At 43.5% G+C, this 15,233-nt stretch overlaps 1 protein-coding gene across 5 annotated transcripts in view; it reads left to right on the top strand.

The window, feature by feature from the left end:
• LOC133535943 (aminopeptidase N-like) overlaps nt 1-15,233 on the top strand; it is a 68,874-nt gene that overhangs the window by 43,371 nt on the left and 10,270 nt on the right. For 4 of the 5 annotated variants that reach the window (XM_061876032.1, XM_061876049.1, XM_061876057.1 and 1 more), the window contains 3 exons: nt 2,216-2,363; nt 2,440-2,531; nt 2,608-2,718. The exons of the other annotated variant lie outside the window; for it this stretch is intronic. In XM_061876032.1, coding sequence (XP_061732016.1) covers nt 2,216-2,363; nt 2,440-2,531; nt 2,608-2,718 — 351 coding nt within the window. The remainder of the gene's footprint in view (nt 1-2,215; nt 2,364-2,439; nt 2,532-2,607; nt 2,719-15,233) is intronic. 5 annotated transcript variants of the gene reach the window in all.

Raw genomic sequence — 15,233 nt, 5'->3', positions numbered from 1 at the left:
TGTCCCGATGAGATATCGCAAGAATCATACACATTTTTTTTATTATTTTGTAGTGTATAATGTTAAAAAAAGGCTTGAATGAGTGCAATTATTCAATCGGAAAACGATAGTAGGCATGAAAAACACTAACCTATTAACGAATGGACTTATGCTGTCTTTCAGTTGAAGTGGAGTGATAATTGTTAGTGTGGCGTCACCTAGTGGTTTTCTTTTCCGTGAAGAAGTCACGTCACGGAATACAAGCAATACTAGAGATGTCCGATAATGGCTTTTTGGACGATATTCCGATATTATCCAACTCTCCGGTATCAACCGATACCGATAGATACAGTCGTGGAATTAACACATTATTATGCCTAATTTTGTTGTGATGCCCCGCTGGACGCAATAAACAATGTAACAAGGTTTTCCAAAATAAATCAACTCAAGTTATAAAAAAAAATAAATGCCAACATGGCACTGCCGTATTTATTATTGAAGTCAAAAAGTGCATTCTTTTTTTAACATGCCTCAAAACAGCAGCTTGGGATTTGGGACATGCTCTCCCTGAGAGAGCATGTGGAGGTTGAGGTGGTGTAAAGGGTAGCAGGGGGCGTGTATATTGTAGCGTCTTGGAAGAGTTAGTGCTGCAAGGGATTCTGGGTATTTGTTCTGTTGCGTTTATGTTGTGTTACGGTGCGGATGTTCTCCCGAAATGTGTTCGTCATTATTGTTTGGTGTGGCTTCACAGAGTGGCGCATATTTGTAACAGTGTTAAAGTTGTTTATACGGCCACCTTCAGTCTGACCTGTATGGCTGTGGACCAAGTATGCCTTGCATTCACTTGTGTGTGGAAAAGCTGTAGATATTATGTGACTGGGCCGCCACGCAATAGCAGTGCCATTAAGGTTTACTGGCGCTCTTTACGTCTCCCTATGTCCGTGTACCACGCCGTACAGCGGCGTTTTAAAAAGTCATACATTTTACTTTTTGAAACCAATACTGATACTTTTCTATATCACATTTTAAAGCATTTATCGGCCGATAATATCGGCAGTCCGATATTATTTGACATCTCTAACAAATACTGTAAGTTTTTGCTCATAAATTATCCAAAATGGATACATGGATGATACAGCAGAGGATTGGGAGAGTGTCATGTGGTCAGATGGAGCCAAAATAGAACTTTTTGGTATAAACTCCACTCGTCGTGTTTGGAGGAAGAAGAATACTGAGTTGCATCCCAAGAACACCACACCTACTGTGAAGCATGGGGGTGGAAACATCATGCTTTGGGGCGGTTTTTCTGCTAAGGGGACAGGACGATTGATCCGTGTTAAGGAAAGAATGAATGGGGCCATGTATCGTGAGATTTGGAGCCAAAACCTCCTTCCATCAGTGAGAGCTTTGAATACCTATTTTCCACCATAATTTACAAATAAATTCTTTAAAATTCCTACAATGTGAATTCCTAGTTTTTTTTTCCCATTCTGTCTCTCACAGTTGAAGTGTACCTATGATGAACATTACAGACCTCTGTCATCATTTGAAGTGGGAGAACTTGCACAATCGCTGGCTGACTAAATACTTTTTTGCCCCACTGTATATGCAATATTTACCACATAAAACATTTTAAAGTGAAATATTTGAACTAATTGGAGCTTTGAAAATAATTCCTTATAACATGGATTTTTTTGTCATGATTTTTTTTTGGGGGGGAGCAACGGCAAATAAAAAATAAAGAAGGACAAAAGAAAAAAAAAAACAGCCTGCACGGCGGCTTTGTGTCAACATTGCAACTTTTTCCTCGATAGATTTCACCTCGTTCCAATATTTTTAAAGTTCTTTTTTATTTTTGCAATAGCATTTCCAGAATTTGTGGCAGGTCCGGTAAACAATTAGCTGCGGGCCGCACTTTGGACACCCCCGCTCTTGGGGCGGCATGGCTCGGTTGGTAGAGTGGCTGTGCCAGCAACTTGAGGGTTGCAGGTTCGATTCCCGCTTGTGCCATCCTAGTCACTGCCGTTGTGTCCTTGGGCAAGACACTTTACCCACCTGCTCCCAGTGCCACCCACACTGGTTTAAATGTAACTTAGATATTGGGTGTCACTATGTAAAATCGCTTTGAGTCACTTGAGAAAAGCGCTATATAAATGTAATTCACTTCACTTAACCACTACGCTGTAGCATAATGACGCCTTAAGAAAAGCAAGTGAAAGTTCTCTGCCCCATGTAGAGCCAAAATCCTGGACACCACCTTGGCGCTGAGGACCACCAAGTACTTGACTGAGGAGAGAGAATACATCCCTTGGCAGATGGCGCTGTCTAACTTGTTCGAATACTTCGTCCTGTTTGACCGCACCGCAGTCTACGGGCCTCTACAGGTTCTTACCGCCTCCCTGCTTGACAGTAAACCAACACTCCAGGTCTTAAATCCCAGATGTGCTGTTTTCAATCCAGGCCTACACCCGGAAACTCATCCAACCCCTTTTTGAGCACTTCGAAGCCGTGACGCGCAACTGGACCACGGCGCCTGGAAGAATCACCGACCAGTAGGAACTGTTTCGCCGGACAATGCCTGACTCTCCACTCTCACCTGGTCTTACCTGACATTCTCCACGGCCTCAGGTACAATCTGATCAATGCCGTTCACGTGGCGTGCTTTACGGGCGTGGCAGGCTGCAGGGAGCTGACCAAAGGCTGGTTCCAGCGGTGGATGGACCATCCCCATCGTAACCCGTAAGAAACGAGTACAGCACTCACATTTCACCGAGCAAAGGACGTAAACAAGGCTATACTTCAGAGTAGTCAGTGTACAGCTGTGTAGTAGTAAACACTTACTGGCCAATGAAAATGAGTCCAAACACATTATGGCAGGGGTCGGGGAACCTATGGCTCTCCAGCCAGATGTGGCTCTTTTGCATCTGGCTCTCGGATAAATCTGAGCTGACATTGCTTGACACGATAAGTGTTAAAAAAAACATTCTCATGCATTTTTAATCCATCCATCTGTTTTTTTTACCGCACCTGTTCAAGAAGCTGCATTAATGGTAAGAAGTTGTTTATTTATTATTGGTAAGTGTGGAGCTTGCCCTCCCGGGGGGTTCTTCAGACCGACATGAGAGCCTGTTTCAAGGTTACAATATTGTTTAATTTTTCAATAAGTCTCCTAGTTGCTTTCCAGCAATTGTCTTTTGCTCTTTCGTTCTGGCTCCGGCTCCAGCTCCAACCCCGTCTCTCCTTCTGGTTGCTGCTTATACCAGAGCGACAGGTGATTATATAACAAGGCACAGGTGGACCATCTACGCACCTGTCGCTGATTTCGAAGCCGATCCTGGCAATACCCCGCTTGGCTGCAGGCCCGCAGGCCACGCCCCCTCCACAGTTCGCTTCAGAATAACGATGTTATTGTGAAGAATAAGAGACCTATTATACTCTAGAAATGTTGGTCTTACTTAAAAATGCACGCATTTAGTTGTGTTCGGTGTTAACAAAAATATTATATGGCTCTTACGGAAATACATTTGAAAATATTTGGCTTTCTTGGCTCTCTCAGACAAAAAGGTTCCCGAGCCCTGCATTATGGTATTCATTTTAATATGTCAAACTGTTATTTTCCTTAATTTAATTGAGTTATTGTGGGCGGCTTAGCTCGGTTGGTAGAGTGGCCGTGTCAGCAACTTGAGGGTTGCAGGTTCGATTCCCGCTTGTGCCATCCTGGTTACTGCCGTTGTGTCCTTGGGCAAGACACGTTACCCACCTGCTCCCAGTGCCACCCACACTGGTTTAAATGTAACTTAGATATTGGGTTTCACTATGTGAAGCGCTTTGAGTCACTTGAGAAAAGCGCTATATAAATATAACTCACTTCACTTCACTATTTTAGAAAATGGATGGATGAATGATTAAATTTAGGGGGAAAGGGTGGAGTGATTTATAAAAAACAATAATAATGATAAAAAAATTTAAAAAAAGGAAATTGGAAATCCATGTTTCCCTTCAATGAACCGCAGCACGGCCCTGCGATGAGGTGGCGACTTGTCCAGGGTGTACCCCGCCTTCCGCCCGATTGTAGCTGAGATAGGCGCCAGCGCCCCCCGCGACCCCAAAAGGGAATAAGCGGTAGAAAATGGATGGATGGATGGAACCGCAGCACTCATGCAACCCAAGACCACAATGCAAAAAAGTCAGTGTTCAAAAACAAGAAAAAAAAAATACAAAAATGAGCGGTATTTTATTTGAACTAAGCAACATGATCTGCCAATAGAACAAGAAAATTCGGCTTCACAAGACTTTCCAAAACAAGTAAAATTAGCTCATCTCAATCAACCCAAAAATACCTTAAAATAAGTACATTCTCACTAATAACAAGTGCACTTTTCTTGCTGACCTTTTTGCTCAATATCTTGATAAATATTCTTAAATTCAGTAAATGCTAGTGCCATTATCTTGACATAATGATATGTGCTCGGCATCATGATTTCTTTTTTTTTATGCTTGAAGTATAAAACTGCTTTAAAAAAGCAGTTTTATACTTGTGAGTGTTAATGACACAGATTTGCATCAGTTGATATTCTAGTTTCAAACATGTTTTACTCAATGTAGGTCATAAAATCTCAACAACAAGCTGCAATAGCTTACTGAGATATTAGGCCCAAAACCCTTAAAACAAGTAAAACACTCTAACTTAAAATCTGAGAAGAATTATCTTATCAGACAGAAAATAAGCAAATATCAGCCTTATTTGAGATATTTCATCTTATTTAGATTTCAGTTTCCGCAGTGCATGATGCTACCTGTTATGATCCGCTGCCCAGATCATGTTATGTTCTATGTTCAGGTTTTGAGTCCTTTTGTTATTATGTTCTGCTAACGTTTGCCTTTAGTTCAGGGGTCGGGAACATTTTTGGCTGAGAGAGCCATGAAAGCCAAATATTTTAAAATGTATTTCTGTGAGAGGCATATCATGTTTTTCAACACTGGATACAACTAAATGCGTGCATTTTTAAGTAAGAACAACATTTTTATAGTATAATAAGTCTCTTATTCTTCTTAATAACATTGTTATTCTGAAGCTAATCAACAATAAATCAAATACTTCTTCTTGAACAGGTGGGGTAGAAAACAGATGGATGGATTAAAATGCATGGGTGTTTTATATTTTGAACGTTATTTTTAACACTATCACTACCAGCGGAATTATTCATAATTATCGTGTTAAGCAACGTCAGCTGAGGTTTATCTGGGATCTGAACTGAGGATGTTGTTGAGGCTTGTGCAGCCCTTTGAGACACTTGTGATTTAACTCTATACAAATAAACATTGATTGATTGATTGATTATCTGAGAGCCGGATGCAGTCATCAAAAGAGCCACATATGGCTCGAGAGCCATAGGTTCCCTACCCCTGCTTTAGTTCCTGGTGGCACTTCCTTGTTTGTTTTGGTCACCACGGTAACTTGATTTTCACCTGCCTTGTACGCACACCTGCTTTTCATTACAGACTCTATTTAAACCTCCCTTTTTCGTTTATTCGGCCTCGCCTCGTAAAACTTGTATTACACGCAACCAGTGACGACTTTGTTTCTGTTTCGACTTGCTAGCTTTCGCGCTATGCCCAGTTTTTGTTTGTTTCCCTAGCTCCCATGCTAGTAGCTCTTTGTTTTGCCTTTTCTGCCTAGCACCAGCCCATCCATCCATTTTCTACCGCTTATTCCCTTTCGGGGTCGCGGGGGGCGCTGGCGCCTATCTCAGCTACAATCGGGCGGAAGGCGGGGTACACCCTGGACAAGTCGCCATCTCATCGCAGGGCCAACACAGATAGACAGACAACATTCACACTCACATTCACACACTAGGGCCAATTTAGTGTTGCCAATCAACCTATCCCCAGGTGCATGTCTTTGGCGGAAGGCGGCGTACACCCTGGACAAGGCGCCACCTCATCGCAGGGCCAACACAGATAGACAGACAACATTCACACTCACATTCACACACTAGGGCCAATTTAGTGTTGCCAATCAACCTATCCCCAGGTGCATGTCTTTGGAAGTGGGAGGAAGCCGGAGTACCCGGAGGGAACCCACACATTCACGGGGAGAACATGCAAACTCCACACAGAAAGATCTCGAGCCTGGATTTGAACCCAGGACTGCAGGAACTTCGTATTGTGAGGCAGACGCACTAACCCCTCTGCCACCGTGAAACCCCTAGCACCAGCGTTTCTGTTAATTAGCCTGTTGTTAGTTAAATAAATCATTTCTTCATACCTTTTGCTGTGTCCGAGCCCGACCTGCATCAAGGAAGAGCACCTCCCGCTTCACGCTGCCACAAAGTCGTTACAGCTCCTGCCAAAAGACCATGGATTGTTGCTAGTTTTGTTGCTATTGACAGTTTAATGCAGACTTGGGCAATTATTTTGACTCGAGGGCCACATTTAGAGAAAAAAAAAAGTGTCTGGGGGCCGGTATATCTATTTTTAAGAACACTAATACAAAACCTCACAATAATGTCTGATTGAATGCTAAAAACGTTATGACAGACTGTCTTAAAAAAAACGTAATGGAATTTTACATTTTTCTATGAACGATAAAACACTGAACATTGACAAAATATGAATGTCACACCCCCTTTCGATCGACACATTTTACAATCAAGTGAAACGCAACACAAAGGCAACAAACAGTGAAATATGAACGCGAAGGGTACACAATAAACCCACCTATAATCTGATATATCTGATATATCACTAAGCTTTAGAACTTTGTTGTGAAAACCTCCTTCCACGTCTGTGGAAACGCTCCCCACCCACACTGCTTGGTGCCTCGTCTGAGCTGCTGTGACTTAAATTACCATAGTAACTAATTAGATGACCATAGTAACTAATTAGATGACCATAGTAACTAATTAGATGACCATAGTAACTAATTAGATGACCATAGTAACTAATTAGATGACCATAGTAACTAATTAGATGACCATAGTAACTAATTAGATGACCATAGTAACTGGTGTATCAGCCATAAGCACAGATTCCACCCAATGAAATACTTTGTATAGTTCAAGACTTACAGTCATTAGAAAACATGACTGCACATCAGCTACACTTTCCATCTTAAAGGCCTACTGAAATGAGAAACGGGGATAGCAGGTCCATTCTATGTGTCATACTTGATCATTTTGCGATATTGCCATATTTTTGCTGAAAGGATTTAGTAGAGAACATCGACGATAAAGTTTGCAACTTTTGGTCGCTAATAAAAAAGCCTTGCCTGTACCGGAAGTAGCAGACGATGTGCGCGTGACGTCACATCTGAACATTGTTTATAATGTGAGCCTCCAGCAGCTAGAGCGATTCGGACCGAGAAAGCGACAATTTCCCCATTAATTTGAGCGAGGATGAAAGATTTGTGGATGAGGAAATTTAGATAGACAGACTAGCTTGCCGATTGTATTGTACCATATGTCCCGGCAAGAAATCTGCGTTCAAAGGACTCCGGCTTATTAGTGATCCCCAAAGCCCAAAAAAAGTCTGCGGGCTGTAGAGCTTTTTCATTTCGGGCTCCAGTACTCTGGAATGCCCTCCCGGTAACAGTTCGAGATGCCACCTCAGTAGAAGCATTTAAGTCTCACCTTAAAACTCATTTGTATACTCTAGCCTTTAAATAGACTCCCTTTTTAGACCAGTTGATCTGCCGTTTCTTTTCTTTTTCTTCTATGTCCCACTCTCCTTTGTGGAGGGAGTCCGGTCCGATCCGGTGGCCATGTACTGCTCGCCTGTGTATCGGCTGGGGGACATCTCTGCGCTGCTGATCCGCCTCCGCTTGGGATGGTTTCCTGCTGGCTCCGCTGTGAACGGGACTCTCGCTGCTGTGTTGGATCCGCTTTGGACTGGACTCTCGCGACTGTGTTGGATCCATTATGGACTGATCTTTCACAGTATCATGTTCTCATATGTTCTCATAGTCATCAGCATCATCAGTATCACAGTATCATGTTCTCATAGTCATTATTGTCACCGACGTCCCACTGGATCATTATTGTCACCGATGTCCCACTGGGTGTGAGTTTTCCTTGCCCTTATGTGGGCCTACCGAGGATGTCGTAGTGGTTTGTGCAGCCCTTTGAGACACTAGTGATTTAGGGCTATATAAGTAAACATTGATTGATTGATTGATTGATAGAAGAAAAAAAAAGGCGATTGCATTGAGAGCGGTTCAAATGTTTTTAGACACATTTACTAGGATAGTTCTGGGAAATCCCTTATCTTTCTATTGTGTTGCTAGTGTTTTAGTGAGTTAAATAGTACCTGATAGTCGGAGGGGTGTGTCCACGGGTGTGTTGACGCCAGTGTCTGAGGAAAGTCACGGCAGCTGCAGCACGACAGAAGCTCTGCTGATCTTCGGTAAGAGGCGACATATTTCCACAATTTTCTCAGCGAAAACTGCCGGTCGACATGTATTATATTATTATATTTATATATAGCGCTTTTCTCTAGTGACTCAAAGCGCTTTACATAGTGAAACCCAATATCGAAGTTCCATTTAAAGCAGTGTGGGTGGCACTGGGAGCAGGTGGGTAAAGTGTCTTGCCCAAGGACACAACGGCAGTGACTAGGATGGCGGAAGCGGGAAACGAGCCTGGAACCCTCAAGTTGCTGGCACGGCCACTCTACCAAATGAGCTATACCGAGCTATAATAAAGCTACAAAAACACTCATCTCTCAGCCAGTTTGCTTGTCGCTATAGAGGTCTTTCTCTGAGGCAGGTCCTGAGGTGTCGGGATGTGACCACCTGTGATCTGATGTGACCACCTGTGATCTGATGTGACCACCTGTGATCTGATGTGACCACCTGTGATCTGATGTGACCACCTGTGATCTGAGCCTTCTCTGTTGGGGCTGATGCCAAGTGTTTATTCTTCATTTTGGCCTCGGCCATGTTGTGATCGCCAGAATCAAAATACTTTAGCCCTTTCTGAAGTCGTTTTCTCAGAAAATCTGAACCTCCCGGTCTAGCTCCAAGATTGGGATGCATGACCTTTATCTTGGCTTCTTCTGTAGTCGGGATCCATGTTCGCTTGACCGCTCTGATCCATAGTAAATCTTCAATTCAGGGAATTTTAAACAAGGAAACACTGTGTGTTTGTGTAGCTAAAGGCTAAAAGCTTTCCTCCTCCATTTTTCTACTTTGACTTCTCCATTATTAATTGAACAAATTGCAAAAGATTCAGCAACACAGATGTCCAGAATACTGTGTAATTATGCGGTGAAAAGAGACGACTTTTAGCTGTGTGCGGTGCTGGGCTAATGTGTCCCCCTCCAACCAAAAATTTACCAGTGACACCCGCACTGGTCCAAATTTAAAATTGTAATTTAGTAAACTAAAAAGGCCGTATTGGCATGTGTTGCAATGTTAATATTTCATCATCCATCCATCCATCTTCTTCCGCTTAACCGAGGTCGGGTCGCGGGGGCAACAGCCTAAGCAGGGAAACCCAGACTTCCCTCTCCCCAGCCACTTCGTCTAGCTCTTCCCGGGGGATCCCGAGGCGTTCCCAGGCCAGCCGGGAGACATAGTCTTCCCAACGTGTCCTGGGTCTTCCCCGTGGCCTCCTACCGGTTGGACGTGCCCTAAACACCTCCCTAGCGAGGCATTCGGGTGGCATCCTGACCAGATGCCCGAACCACCTCATCTGGCTCCTCTCCATGTGGAGGAGCAGCGGCTTTACTTTGAGTTCCTCCCGGATGGCAGAGCTTCTCACCCTATCTCTAAGGGAGAGACCTGGAAACTCATTTGGGCCGCTTGTACCCGTGATCTTATCCTTTCGGTCATGACCCAAAGCTCATGACCATAGGTGAGGATGGGAACGTAGATCGACCGGTAAATTGAGAGCTTTGCCTTCCGGCTCAGCTCCTTCTTCACCACAACGGATCGATACAACGTCCGCATTACTGAAGACGCCGCACCGATCCGCCTGTCGATCTCACGATCCACTCTTCCCTCACTCGTGAACAAGACTCCTAGGTACTTGAACTCCTCCACTTGGGGCAGGGTCTCCTCCCCAACCCGGAGATGGCACTCCACCCTTTTCCGGGAGAGAACCATGGACTCGGATTTGGAGGTGCTGATTCTCATTCCGGCCGCTTCACACTCGGCTGCGAACCGATCCAGTGATATTTCAATATTTCATCATTGATATATAAACTATCAGACTGCGTGGTCGGTAGTAGTGGCTTTCAGTAGGCTTTTTAGACATCTAAAAAAGAATATTTGCGAATGTCCGGCGGGTCAGATTGAAAAGCTCAACGAACCGCATGTGGCCCCCGGACCTTAATTTGCCTAGGTCTGGTTTAAGGCTACGATCTTAAGAACAAAGTGTTTTTGAAGGCCCTGTCAAGATGACAAAGCATGACATGCTGCATGCCTCATTAAATTCAAAAAGAAAAAAAAGTGAGGCAATCATGCTCTACTTAACAATATAAACTCAGAGAAAAATCTAATTGAAAAAATTTCTAGACACATACAACACGTAAAACCTTTAGCTTATAGTTTCAAGTTTATTCACAAAACCATATAACAATTACAGTAGTGGTGAAATGTCATCATTTAAAGATGTAGGTACGTAAAACGGGGCTTCACGGTGGCAGAGGGGTTAGTGCGTCTGCCTCACAATACGAAGGTCCTGCAGTCCTGGGTTCAAATCCAGGCTCGGGATCTTTCTGTGTGGAGTTTGCATGTTCTCCCCGTGACTGCGTGGGTTCCCTCCGGGTACTCCGGCTTCCTCCCACTTCCAAAGACATGCACCTGGGGATAGGCCCCTCCCACCTCCAAAGACATGCACCTGGGGATAGGCCCCTCCCACCTCCAAAGACATGCACCTGGGGATAGGCCCCTCCCACCTCCAAAGACATGCACCTGGGGATAGGCCCCTCCCACCTCCAAAGACATGCACCTGGGGATAGGCCCCTCCCACCTCCAAAGACATGCACCTGGGGATAGGCCCCTCCCACCTCCAAAGACATGCACCTGGGGATAGGCCCCTCCCACCTCCAAAGACATGCACCTGGGGATAGGTTGATTGGCAACACTAAATTGGCCCTAGTGTGTGAATGTGAGTGTGAATGTTGTCTGTCTATCTGTGTTGGCCCTGCGATGAGGTGGCAACTTGTCCAGGGTGTACCCCGCCTTCCGCCCGATTGTAGCTGAGATAGGCGCCAGCGCCCCCCGCGACCCCGAAAGGGAATAAGCGGTAGAAAATGGATGGATGGTACGTAAAACGGTCCCCCAAATAAGCTAAAAGAAGCTTTTGACAAGGGGTCCAGAGGACATTATATACATGGAAAGATGAAACATGATAGCAAGCACAACAACAAAAAACAAAAACAAAACAACAACAACACTATATAATAAACACAAGATAATAGTACTAAAGCAAGCATACACATACATACATCATTTCATACAACCATGCAAAACCCAACAGTAGACTACCCCACATGAGGCATTAAAGATAGGTGGTTAATAATAAATAAATGAATAAATAAATTGTACTTGTATAGCGCTTTTCTACCTTCAAGGTACTCAAAGCGCTTTGACACTACTTCCACATTTACCCATTCACACACTGATGGAGGGAGCTGCCAAGCAAGGCGCCAACCAGCACCCATCAGGAGCAAGGGTGAAGTGTCTTGCTCAGGACACAACGGACGTGTCGAGGTTGGTACTAGGTGGGATTTGAACCAGGGGGCCTCGGGTTGCGCACGACCACTCTCCCACTGCGCCACGCAGTGAGGGTTCCAGGTTCCATCCCCGCTTTCGACATCCTAGTCACTGCCATTGTGTCCCCGGGCAAAGACACCCCACCCACCTGCTCCCCGTGCCACCCGCACTGGTCCAAACGGAACCTAAACATTACGTCTCACTATGTAAAAGTGCCTTGAGTCACTTATATAAATATATAAATATAATTCACTTCACTGTTGCCATTTCTAATAAGTAGTGAACAGTTCTAACTTGTATCTGTCAGTAGACTCGCTATGGAAGCGCTAAAAACTACCGCTACAACAAAGATGACGGTAGATTACGTTGTTGAAGTGGAGGCACGTAAGTAGGACTGCCCACAAAAAGAGACAGTCACAAGGCGGCTCCAAAACACTCCGTAAAACATCATCTGAGCAAACTTTTGAGCGATGAACCACCATTACATGTTCTGTACGCGTTTGAAATGTAGAAAAATAAATATGAGCCTTTTAACGCACTTAACAATCCAAGTGGTCCAAAAATACTGTAAACTTGATGGCTTCCTGAGATGATGGACGCTTACTTAATAGGTAAGTTTTCAGTTTCTTTTTAAACGGATGAAGTCTTTATCAGTACATGGAATTAATTTGTGGACTAGATTAATAAGTTAAAAAAATGGACTCAAATGATCCATTTTAGGAGGCTGTTGAAACTAAGTGTTTACAAAGTTCAAGAAATAAGAATGTTGATGAACATCTTTAAATGAAATGAGATGTTCTTATTTAAACGGGGATAGCAGCTCCATTCTATGTGTCATACTTGATCATTTCGCTATTTTGCCATATTTTTGCTGAAAGGATTTAGTAGAGAACATCCACGATAAAGTTCGCAACTGGAGAAAAGCCCTGCCTCTACTGGAAGTCGCAGACGATGACGTCACATGTGTGGGGGCTCCTCATATATTCACATTGTTTTTAATGGGAGCCTCCAACAAAAACAGCTATTCAGACCGAGAAAACGACAATTCCCCCATTAATTTGAGCGAGGATGAAAGATTCGTGTTTGAGGATATTGATAGAGACGGACAAAAAAAAAAAATCCATCCATTTTCTACCGCTTATTCCCTTTTGGGGTCGCTGGGGGCGCTGGCGCCTATCTCAGCTACAATCGGGCGGAAGGCGGGGTACACCCTGGACAAGTCGCCACCTCATCGCAGGGCCAACACAGATAGACAGACAACATTCACACTCACATTCACACACTAGGGCCAATAAAAAAAAAATAAAAAACAAGTTAAAAAAAAAAACACGATTGCAATCGCGTTGCATTGAGACGGATTCAGATGTTTTTAGAGACATTTACTAAAGCAGGGGTGGGCATTACGTCGATCTCGGAGGGTGTGTCAGTCGATCTCAAGCCAGGCATTAAAAAATAGACATAAAAATGAGCAATCATCAATCATACCAAGACTTCACTTTCGTCAGTTGTTTGACATTCTCGGCACCCGAGGATCTTGTGAGATGACGCTGGCTGCTGCGAGCTCATATTTAAGGAAAAATCCCTAACAGGGCGGACGCAGAGAAACACATTTTATTTCTAGAGACTCCGTACCTACTGTCAAAACTCTAAAGACCGACTGCACAGTTCCTGTCTTCACCATAAAAGACCTGTTTCATCCTGCCTGTGCTAACAAAATAAGAGTCTCAGAAAGCTAGCAAGCTACGGAGTTTGATGCCAATGTATTTCTCCCCCGCCCTCAGCGACCGCTTTCTCACTTGCTTGCCCACCCGCACAGTCACTGACGTCACTCACCTGCTGCCAGACATTAAAGGGCCACACACATATGCTACTCTCATAACAAAGTGTTTAAAAAGGAGTATGCAAGTTGGACAAATGAGATGCCAAATCCAACCACTTTCATGTGGTATTGGACAGAAAGGAGGACTTTTTTTTTTCCTCCATTTGAAAATGCGGACGTTATCAGCACCACTGTCTGATTCCAATCAATGCAAGTCATCAGAATCAGGTAATACACCAACTTATATTCTTGTCTTCATGAAAGAAAGGAATCTATGTGTGTTAAACATGCTTGTATTATCATTAAACACCATTAACTTGTTAACAAAAATGTCTCTTTCATAAATAAATAAATATACATTTTAAATAGGAATGAGGTAGATCTCCTCGACTTGGTCAATTGAAAAGTAGCTCGCCTGCAGAAAAAGTGTGAGCGCCCCTGCTATAAGGATTATTCTGGGAAATCCCTTATCTTTCTATTGTGTTGGTAGTGTTTTAGTGAGATTATATAGTACCTGATAGTCGACGGCAGCTGTATGGACGGCACAAGCTCAGCTGATATCCGGTAAGAGGCGACTTTTTAACCACAATTTTCTCAGCGAAACCTGCTGGTTGACATTTAGTCAGGATCCATGTCCGCTGTGATCCATACTAAAGTTTCACCTCCGTGAATTTTAAACAAGGAATCACCGTGTGTTTGTGTGGCTAAAGGCTAAAGCTTCCCAACTCCATCTTTCTACTTTGACTCCTCCAATATTAATTGAACAAATTGCAAAAGCTTCAGCAACACAGATGTCCAAAATACTGTGTAATTATGCCGTTAAAACAGACGACTTTTAGCTGTGTGTGTGTGTGCAGCGCTCATATTCATATCAGCCCGTGCTATGTATTGGATAAGTGCTACATGTACAGTACATGTTGGAACTGCAAAAACTGAATCTAAGTAAGACGAAATATCTCAAATAAGGATGATATTTGCTTATTTTCTGTCTGATAAGATAATTCTTCTCACTGAGCAGATTTTATGTTAGAGTGTTTTACTTGTTTTAAGGGTTTTGGTCCCAAATGATCTCATTAAGATATTACTGCTTGTTTCCGACATTTTATGACATACAGTGGGGCAGAAAAGTATTTAGTCAGCCACCGAGTGTGCAAGTTCTCCCACTTAAAATGATGACAGAGGTCTGTAATGTTCATCATAGGCACACTTCAACTGTGAGAGACAGAATGTGCAAAAAAAATCACATTGTAGAAATGTTAAAGAATTTATTTGTAAATTATGGTTTAAAATAAGTATTTGGTCAACCATTCAAAAGAGCAGCATGGATCATCAGCATGAATAATAGAGGGTGATGTCGCAAGGCTGACTGCCTGGCAACTGCAGGCTTAAATGGTGATGTGTTGATTGATAACAGGTGTATGAATCCAAATGAATCAGGTGCGTGACATGAGGACAGGTGAAAACTAATGGGTTGTCATGGAAACAAAGCAGGGAGTGAAAAAACAGGAACTGACAAAATCCAAAAACCAAACAGAACATGGCCAAACTAAACATGATCACTAGGACATGACAATTCTAACATTGTGACTGAACGATTATATCAACTAAGGAACACATGTAACGCCCGTTTTGGGTACTAGAGTTGCACAAGGGTTACTGAACCGCAGCTTCCTCCTGCTGGCAGCACTCATGCAACCCCTGACCATGATGCTACCG

Source organism: Nerophis ophidion, linkage group LG02 (genome assembly GCF_033978795.1).
Source record: "Nerophis ophidion isolate RoL-2023_Sa linkage group LG02, RoL_Noph_v1.0, whole genome shotgun sequence".
In the NCBI taxonomy this organism is placed as follows: domain Eukaryota; kingdom Metazoa; phylum Chordata; class Actinopteri; order Syngnathiformes; family Syngnathidae; genus Nerophis; species Nerophis ophidion.
Note: the sequence above shows the minus strand (reverse complement) of the source record. Positions and strands in the feature narration are given on the sequence as shown.